The sequence below is a fragment of the Camellia sinensis genome, chromosome 5 (genome assembly GCF_055761805.1).
Source record: "Camellia sinensis isolate YWXY chromosome 5, ASM5576180v1, whole genome shotgun sequence".
NCBI classification, from domain to species: Eukaryota; Viridiplantae; Streptophyta; class Magnoliopsida; order Ericales; family Theaceae; genus Camellia; species Camellia sinensis.
In genome coordinates, this window is record NC_138965.1 from 127,789,187 (window position 1) to 127,799,523 (window position 10,337).

Consider the following 10,337-nt stretch of genomic DNA (forward strand, 5'->3'; position numbering starts at 1 on the left):
CCTTGCAGGATAATTTGGATAAAAAATAATAGAGTGTACTGAGAATAAATTATATAATCCTAAATAATCTAATAAGGTGTATTAAGAAATTAAGCGTAATGACTTTTTGGATGTAAATAGAATCTCCCAAAAACTCAAGTCCCCAAATAGGGCCTTAATCTATTTTACATCTTTAATATAAAATACTACCACAACAATAATTCCTTCATTCAATTCTACAATACGATCACTTTGTTTGGTTCTGGTTTTCAGTGAATAATTTTTAGAAAATTTTACTTTTTTATTTTGTTTATTTTAATATTTTCAAAGATTTTTTTAATATTTTAAACATTTTTTAAAAAATTTTTTAGACACACCTAACATAATTACACTTAAAAAGTATAATATTTATGAAAAAATCTTTAAAAATACACTAAATACTAAAAATACAAAAAAAAAAAAAAAAAAATTCAATATATTTTTTTAATATTTTTGTGTATTTATTAATTTTTTAAAATATTTTTTTCACAAATATTTTACTACTTAGATATAGTGCATCTAAAAAAAAAAATCTTAAAATTTAAAAAATATTCTCTAAAATAAAAAATTTTAGGCCGTGTTTGGGGTACTTTAAAAAGTCAAAAAGTTACTATCCTATTTAAGACATATCATCTTATTTAAGTCGCATCACCTCTCTACCACATCACTTCAAACCCAATCCATACTCAACCCATATTTCACAAAAAATTAAAAATATATTTATTTAGATCATCTCAAATTACTATTAGTTTTCAAAAAACTGAGTTCAGAAAATTAAAGCCAAACCTAAAGAATAAGGGGTTGTTTGGGATGACCTAAATAAGTGTATTTTTTGTCTTTTTACGAAAAGATGTGTAAAAAAATAGAGAAATAAAAAAAATAAAAAGATAAAAAGATAAATTATTTTGTGTATGTCAAACTTGACCAAAATATATCGAGTTCGGCAAACAAACGGAACACAATTGAAACCTCGTAGGCCCAATCCTAACCCCGCCCACCAAGAAGGCCGTCGGGCTTAATCCATGAACGAGTTTGGGTTGGACACCATTTTTTGTGAGGAGCCCGGTCCAGGTCGACCCGACCCGAAAATCAAACTGTCGACAGTTACCGTAAGATTTCGAAACTACCAGACTCGCAGCGAACTATTTTTTGGTCTATTGTTTAAACTTTTTCTCGTCCCCGCCGTCTCTCTCTCTCTTGCCGCCACCTTACAGCGATCACTCTCTCTCTCTCTCTCTCTGAAAAAACTAGAGAGAGAAAGAGAAACACAGAGGCAGAGCCTCTCAACAGAAAAGCCATAGTTATACATACATATATTCTATATACAGTTCTAGAGAGAGAGAGAGAGAGAGAGATAGAGAGAGAGAAGATGAGTGTGATCGACCTGATAACTCGAGTGGAAGCGATATGCAAGAAATACGAAAAGTACGACACCGACAAGCAGAAGGAGGTCAACGTCTCCGGCGACGATGCTTTCGCTCGTCTCTACTCTGTCTTCGACTCCGACCTCGATCAAGCCCTCCAGGTCAGGTCCCCCCTTCTCTCTCAATTGTATTTTCTTACGGTTCGGAGTTGTTCTCTTCTCTCATTCGGTGTAAATTATGTATTTGAATAATATTGTGTAGAAATTGGAATCTGTACCAGCGGAGAAAAACAGGGCAACGGCTGTGGCTATCAACGCCGAGATTCGACGGACCAAGGCTCGATTGATCCAGGAACTCCCCAAATTGCAACGACTTGCTCTTAAAAAGGTCGTTTCTTCACTGCTATATATGTGTGTGTGTAGTTTGCGTTTCTGCTTGATTCCTCTGATCACTACTTTCTGTTTCGTTGCTTAGAAATTGGAGGAAAAGTGAAATTACAAAAAAATAAAAATCCGATGTTTGACCCTAATAACAAAACAACAATGATTAATAGCCCGAATTTTTATGGTGGGAATGGCTTGAATGTCTCAAAACAACATCGTTTTGGAGGCAAAACAACATCGTTTTGATACATTCGAGCCATTCGGACCACGCAAATTTGAGTTACGAAGCATATTTCATAACAAAATAAACCTTAAACTTTTAATTTTATTAATTTAAATCTGGACTTTTGATTTATTTTTAATTTAAATTATTTGTCTATTTTCGTTAAGTAAAATCAATCCAAAAATGATATTTTAGACATTTTATATATATCTACATTGAGTTTAATGACTAAAATATTCTTTTTTCATCGGTTTTACTTAACAAAAATAGACAAATGATTTAGTCTGAAAACAAATCAAAAGATTAAAGTTTAAATTAACAAAATTGAAAACTTAGGATTTATTTTTTTAAAAGGCTCAAACTTTGGGATTTTTTTTACAATTTTTCCTTTTGTATTTTAAAGAAAATTATTTGCAAATAAAAATCGTGTAAAGAATAGTGTGTTATGACATTTTTTAAATAATAAGCTGATGAGTGTTTTGATTTTTTATTTGAAATAAATAAATCATTTTATATAATTTTTATTTATATATCATTACTCAAATAGGATATGATATTGTGTTACAATGCTAATGTGACAAAATTTGAGCACAAAAGTTGATATGAAATGATGTGAAGAAAAGATAGACACGCACTCATTTAAGCATAAATAGGTGTGTGCCTAGCAAAGTTGAACGATGTATCACCAATATGGGTCTCACCTTTCATGTATTGCACCAGTGAATTGGTTCAAATTATATGATGCTCAAACTTTGTCATCGTAGCATTTTTGTTTTCGTTATATATTAATTTGACTTCCTTAGAAAGGATGAAAATTGGAACCTATTTAAAGCGATATTTATGTATTCGGCTTTCGTTTAGTGGAGATTTTAGTTTTCCCTTCCTCTAGGTGATTATAAATTCTTTTACTAAGCTTTCCTAGTAAAATTAAATAGAACATTTCTTGAATTTTTTTAAAAATGTCAAATTCCTTTGTTATTTATAAAATTATTTGGAACAATTGTGCACGCATTATATTACTATGAATAATATGTGCTATGAAGCATAGACACCTCTCCGGAGGTGACGTATTGGTGTTTGACACATGTCGGACATGAACATGTTGGGACACGTAGAGGATCATTTTTTTTTAAATATATATATTTTAATTTTATTATTAAAATAGTATACCTAAGGTTGATAAATTTGAAAAAATTAAATATTTGACATAAAATAAATATTATATGTTTTGCACGTGTCCCCAACGTGTCATGTTTTGCATTTTGTTAAAATTTACATGTCCGTGTCGTGTCATGTGTCCGTATCTATGCTTATTGGAATATGTGGCAAGTCCACTGTGCCTCATATAATCGATTTTACTGAAAAACTTCTGGTTTTTTGTTGTACCATTTTATTACCTTAATCTTCTTCTCTTGTGCAAGAAATTTGTAGGTTTTAGCTCAGTTATTTTGAATCTTGCTGAAAATGAAATTTGCAATTCCTGAATTGATACATGCCTTTATGAACCACTTATGTACTCATTGATGTTAATTTACTCTGTCGTTAGTTATCGTTAGTTATGACAGTAATAATGTTAATGATTGTTGTTCAGGTCAAAGGGCTTTCAAAAGAGGAACTTGAGGCTCGAACTGATTCAGTTTCTGCGCTGAAAGAGAGGATTGAAGCTATCCCTGATGGGTCCACAAATGGAGCTAAACAAACAGGTGAATGGGCAGCTTCAGCCTCAAGCACAGGAATTAAATTTGACACTACTTCAGGTAAGCTATGAAATGTGTTGGAGTTGATTCAATATTACCCCCTTAGATTCTTTTCATATTTTAACATTGTCTAGAGATTATATCAGATAGAAGATATGATAGCGAGTACTTTCAGCAAACTGAGGAATCAAACAATTTTAGGAACGAGTATGAAATGCGGAAAATGAAACAGGCATGTGTTTTACTTAATATGTATGTGTAATTTGTTATCTTCTCTCTTTTAATAGCACTTGTGGTGCTTTGCCTCCCCCTCTCTATATCTGTTTTTCTTTGGCTAATCGTTTGATGACATGTTTAATCACTTGTGAGGAGATCCACTACCTCTTATTTGGACCTAGCAGATATTAGGGAACTGTCTTGAAGAATACCAGTTTTTAACATTCAACTATATATTTTAGTCGTTACCCACATGTTATAGAAGGATATGTTGTGCCATTTCATCATCTAACAACAAATTTCCAAACACTCAAAAAAAAGAAAAAGAAAAAAGAGAGTTACATTGCCACATCCAGATTGGCTAAACATGGTCAATTACAGAGAGTAATGCTATGTGTAATCCCATTTCTTACCCCATTTTTTCACTCATAAAACAAGGTAATAGGACTCACGGTAATAAATACACATGGGACTGATGAACTTGTGCTTAAAGGTGAGAAAAAGTGGTAAAAAATGAGACTATATGTAGTATTTTCCTTGCACAAAATATACAAGCCTAGCCATTAGTTGTGATCAATTGTGCAGTGGAAAAGATTATTGCAATAGATAGACACACCATGTGGCATGTTGGACACATGTCCCTGCCGTGTTCGTGTTGTCTGACTTTGCTACAACACCAATTTTGAAGTGTTGGTGCTTCATAAGGGTTGTTGGTTGAACATGATCAATTGTCAAGAATTGGTTCTATTGGTTGGTAACCTTTGCTAGATGGCCTTAACTGAAAATTCTCATGCATGGAATTATTTGACTTCATGCAGGATGAAGGATTGGATGTTATAGCAGAAGGATTGGATACATTGAAAAACATGGCTCATGACATAAATGAGGTTTGCTTACTTTTAAAAATAGACACAAGTATTTCTTTTCCTTACCCTTGTTTCTAACTTTAGTTTTGTATTCCTGATGTAAAGGAATTGGATAGGCAAGTGCCGTTGATGGATGAAATAGATGACAAGGTAAGTTCTTTGTCTTTTTACTGGCTTAGATTCTTTCAATCTGTCTGGGAATATGGCATTGGTCGATTGAAAAGAGCAATGCTACGAGCACTGAAGAAACAGTAGAGTGTCCCAAAAGTGTACTGACCTCTCACAGTCACAGGTCTATGGGAGGTCTGTACTCTTGGGTACTGTTTCTTCTGTGCACCTAGACTGTCCCAAGAGAAAAAGTGCACCAATACCCATTCAGAACAGCAACTTTCTGTGTAGATGATTGGCATCATGATAATGATTGAAGCCACTGTTGGTACTCTTAAAGGGCTAGGAGCTATATACTCGAATGAAAGTTCTTTTATGACACTCTTGTCTTGTAGTTCTAATCATTGTTAGGCATGGTGGTTAATTAATTTGTCAAACTTGAAACCTTCAATTGATGTTTGACACTAAATCAAGCATTGTTGATTCTAGGTTGACAGGGCAGCCTCTGACCTTAAAAGTACCAATGTGCGACTCAAGGACACGGTGACAAAGGTATGTGTGTTATGTAGAAAATTAGAACATAGTGGTCTGTCTTTGTCACTTCCTAATTGCTTTTACATATGTGGATTTTGATGCTTCAGCTGAGGTCTAGTCGCAACTTCTGCATTGATATCATACTCTTATGTGTAATCCTGGGAATCGCTGCCTATTTATACAAGTAAGTCCATTCTCCTAATTCAAGCCCCATAACCTATAAATTTCTTTCTCTAGCCTCATTCACTTGGTATTAGGTGTAGCATTTATGAATGTCTGCTCACTAGTACGCCCCTTTAAGCTATAGATTACTTGTCAAAAAAAAAGGAGAGAGAAATGCCCTCTCAGTAATCCGAGCGAGTTTGATAAAACTGAACATGTTTACTCCTTGATTTTCCAACTAAATACATCAATGAGCAATTTGCAATGATCGAATTGAGAAAATTTTATACTCTGGAGAGTAATTAGTCATATGGGTTGTAGCTTGGTTGGTGTTTCCAATTTAGTGTGATTGTCAATTAGACCATTAAAATTTCAAACTTCAAATCCAGAAAGCAAAGTATAATGTACTTCTTAGTTCTTTCTTTCTACTGGTTGGCTTGTAAATTGGCTTGTTTTTTTCCTCTTATTTTTGTTTAGTGAACTTCTTTTTCAATTTTGAGCCATATTTTATATTTTTTAGGTTCGTTTAGACTAGATAATCCTGTATATATATATATAGGTCATTAGTCTATATGGGTCAAAAAAATAAAAAATAAAAAAATTGACTCAAAATAAAGAAAAAGTTCATAAATATAAAAGTAAGTTAAAAAAATAAATAAACTTAGAAGCTGCAGTTAACAGACAAGGTAATTTTATGTTACTCTATTGCAGTGTACTAAAGTGAGACTTGTGCTTTGGCTACGGCGCCTCCAGCTTACTGAATCAGGAGGCACGACACCACAGTAATAGGCGGAAGTAGAATCTATCAGCATAGTGTAATTTGGTCCCTGTTGTTCTCTGTATTTGTGTCTGCTGAGTTCTAACTATGCTTTGACTGTTGTCCAATATACCACAGTACTTTAGATCAACACTAGCAACATAGATCTTTTATTTATTTTTTTGAGTGTCTGGTTATGTGGTGAAAATTAAATTTGTGTAGTGTGGAGTCTATATGTAAAATAAATCTAAATTACAAAATGATAATTTTAAGTAATTTATCAATAGTTAAGTTTAAAATCGTAATATTGTTTTTGTTTTGATTCCATACCAAAAAGCCCCCTCATTTGATAATGAGTAAATTACGTTTTACACTTCTGCACTTTATATCAAATTTCACTTTAATTCTAACATATGAAATTGTGATAGTTAATTCTATGCACAAGTGTTAATCTACCTCTTCTGGTACTTTATTGTTTAAATTTTAAACAAAATCTAATCATGTGACTACGAAATGAGGGTTAGAGAAGAAAATCACTCTCATTTCTCACTAATACACATTTTATCCGAGGTGATAAAATGTAATAGTTATATAATATATATATATATATATATGGATTTGACTTTTTTCAAGTTGACCATCTTAACTTGATGGAGCGTTTGGGCTTGGTAAACCAATTTCAGAGTCGACTTCCATGATCCAAACTGTTTAATTTTTACGATTCGTCGAGTAGAATATTCATGCAAAAAACTCAAGATGATCAGATATCGATAATTATATATTTGAATCACATTTGTATTACAAAAAATGGATGGCCATTTTTAAAATTATATTTATCGTCTATTTTTTAAAAATAAATATGATTCAAATATATAGCTATCGATGTCCAATGTTTTGATTTTTTACATGAATATTATACTCAATGAGTCTAAAAAATTAAATGATTTGGATCACTGAAATTGATCTCAAAATGGGCCGACTAAACCCAAATACTCTCTCAAGAAAAGCCAAACTCTATATATTATGTAAGAAAAATTAAAAAAACTGACCAAACGGATTGAATCGGACCAAATCGGCCATATTTGCTCGATTTTTTTAACAATAATCGGTCTATGTAGGTTTTTAATTTGATTTTTTTTTTCTATTTTTAGTTCAATACCGATTCAAGCACCTTGTGTATCAAACTAAACTGAAACATATAATATAATATAATAATGATATTAATAAATATAATAAATTATTAACCTCAGTTAATTAATATTATCATCCCTATAACCTAAGTTAATAAATCCTTAGTGTTTATTTTATTTTATTTTTTGTTTATATTTTTGTTACTCTAGGAATTAGAAAGTATTTATTAAATGGATTGATTGGATAAGTGTTAAATAGTGGACAAACGGTTAATTAATTATTTTTACATAGATTAGTGATTATAGTAAAAAGTGACTTAAATTTGAAATGTTCTAGGTTGATTAAACGCACGAAACCAAACCATTTCAATTGTTATGGTTTGGTACAGTTTGATGGACGAAGTGGTTTGTATCAGTACTTAAAAAAACAAAATCAACATTATCGGTTTGATGAAAAATTTTACCTAAATATTAATCGTACCGAACCGATTACATCCATATATATATATATATATATATATGTTCACATGCTAAAAATATGAACGAAAAGTTAAGAAAATAGAGTTTTTGAAATAAAAAAAAGTAGTACGCAAATTGAAAAGAAAGAAAGAGGAATAAATGAAAGACTGTGTTATTATGAAAAACAGAGTTTCGCGATTTCAATTTCTGCAAAACCTTAGTTTATCTCCTTAATTGTTCACAATTTACATTTTTTTTAGCCAAATACAATCATAATTTTATACATTTTGGGATGAAATGTGTATAGACGAAAAATGTGAGTGATTTTCTTCATTTGCCCTCATTTCATAATCATGTGTTTGTTACATTAGCGACTTCCCTTAAAGACTTATATAGTAATAAAAAGGGACACTGACACTTGACTAAAAGCGCAAGGGGTTGAATGTCACAATTTTAAATATAGGGACTAAACTGAGATTTGATACAAAATGTAAGGGTGCAAAGTGTAATTTACCCTTTGACAACTGTTATTGATTTTTTTGTTTTAATTTTTTGTATTTTTTTTTAATGTTTTTGTCAAAACAAATCTAATTCTTAGATACATTTAAAAAGTAAAATATTAGTGACCAAATTTGAAATAAATTCACTAAAGCCAAAAAAAGAGCAATTTTTTTTTAAAGTTAATTTTTGAATTTTTTTCACAAATATTTTATTTTTTAGGTGCATTTAGATTATGTGCATTTAAAAATTTCTGACAAGAACTTGATTTTTTTTACTAAAAATAAAATAAATAAATAAACTCAAAAATAACTTTGTGAGGTTTTAAGTTTTCAAAAACAATTTTTAAGTTTTCAATATGTATTTTTTTTTTCAGTTAACTTTTTAATAGTTTAGTCAATTTATTAATTTTTGAGATGATGTAATTTATATGTATTCCAAAAATAAAATATTTGTGATAAATTTTTTTAAAAAAATCAATAAAAGCAAAAAAGTATAAAAATTTACTGAATTTTTATATATGTTTTCATATTTTTTAGCGCACAGAAGTTTTCACAAATTTTGTGCTTATTAGATTAAGTGGATTTAAAAATTTTAATAAATATAAAAACATATGAAAATTTATTAAATTTTTATATATGTTTATGTACTTTTTAGTATGTAGTAAATTTTGTAAAGAATTTTTTTTACAAATTTTGTACTTGTTGAGTATATTTAGATTGAGTACATTAAAAAAAAAAAAAAAAAAGAGACAAATTTGTCCAGAAGTCTCATCCCAAAAATGTATGTACCAAAAAGTCCCATAAATTTTCTTATAAATTATTAAATCTCATTGAATTTGGAAGATATATCGTGAGATTCTTTCACTATATTTTCTAGAGATTCCAAATGTGGGTATGCCTTATATACTATTGTCTTATTGAATTTTTGCTAAATGTGTTATTTTTATTAAAATGTGACACTGGAATATTTGTGCACTATTATTATATTAAACTTTTGTCAAATATATCATTTTAAAAATGTGATAATGTAATATTATTCTAATATATACATTATTTTCTTATTAAATTTTTGCTAAATGTGACATTCTTACACTGTAACAATGGGATATTATTTTTTTTTGGTTAGAACAAATTGAATCCCTCTATAAAGAAGGGACAAGCCACACTAGGGGATGAAACTCCCACGTTCCCACTCCACATGCCTTCAATGCTTGCCTTGCTAAACAATGCGCAGCTCCGTTAGCTCCTCTTCGGACAAACCTCACTTTAACGGCTATAAAACTCTGCAACAATGCGCAGCTCTGTTGGCTCCTCTTCGGACAATGGGACATTATTTTAATGTATATATTATTATGAGAATGGCTTCTTTCCAGTTTGAAACTGGAGAGTATTGTTGGACTTATGGAGACTAATCACAGATTTCGTTTCGGTAATTCAAATTATTCAATGTGTAGAACTCGTCGAGTATTATATGTCTGTAAAAAATCACTTTGATCGGATATCGATAAATATGTGATTAAATCAGTTTTGTATGAAAAAAATGATGGTGAAAATAAACGGCTGATAAAAATCTGATTTGAACACATAACTATTGATATCTGATCAATATAATTGTTTACGAACTTATAGTACTTGACGAGTTCTACACATTAAACGGTTCAGATTATCAAAACGGGACCCGTGGTGATCTCCCACGAGCCCAACAGTACCCTCTAGTCTGATGAAGGAATGGAGGGAAGCCATTCCATGTTATTATCTTTTTAAATTTTTGTTAAATTTGTTAATTTTTTTAAATGTGACAACTGAATATTTGTGCACTATTATTTTATTAATTTTTTGTCAAATATGTCATTTTTAAAATTTGACAATACTATTGTCTTATTACGTTTCCAAATGTGGTTATATTCATTTAGAAAATTT

The 10,337-nt window shown here is 30.5% G+C and overlaps 1 protein-coding gene across 1 annotated transcript; it reads left to right on the forward strand.

Moving 5' to 3' along the window:
- Window positions 1–1,152: 1,152 nt before the first annotated feature.
- On the forward strand, window positions 1,153–6,633 carry LOC114296199 (syntaxin-71). The gene is made up of 9 exons (XM_028240481.2): window positions 1,153–1,543; window positions 1,644–1,769; window positions 3,580–3,745; window positions 3,832–3,917; window positions 4,720–4,788; window positions 4,873–4,917; window positions 5,365–5,427; window positions 5,517–5,593; window positions 6,283–6,633. The coding sequence occupies exons 1-9, from the start codon at window positions 1,388–1,390 to the stop codon at window positions 6,293–6,295; spliced, it is 801 nt and encodes a 266-aa protein (XP_028096282.1). The 5' UTR covers window positions 1,153–1,387; the 3' UTR covers window positions 6,296–6,633.
- The last annotated feature ends 3,704 nt before the right edge of the window (window positions 6,634–10,337 follow it).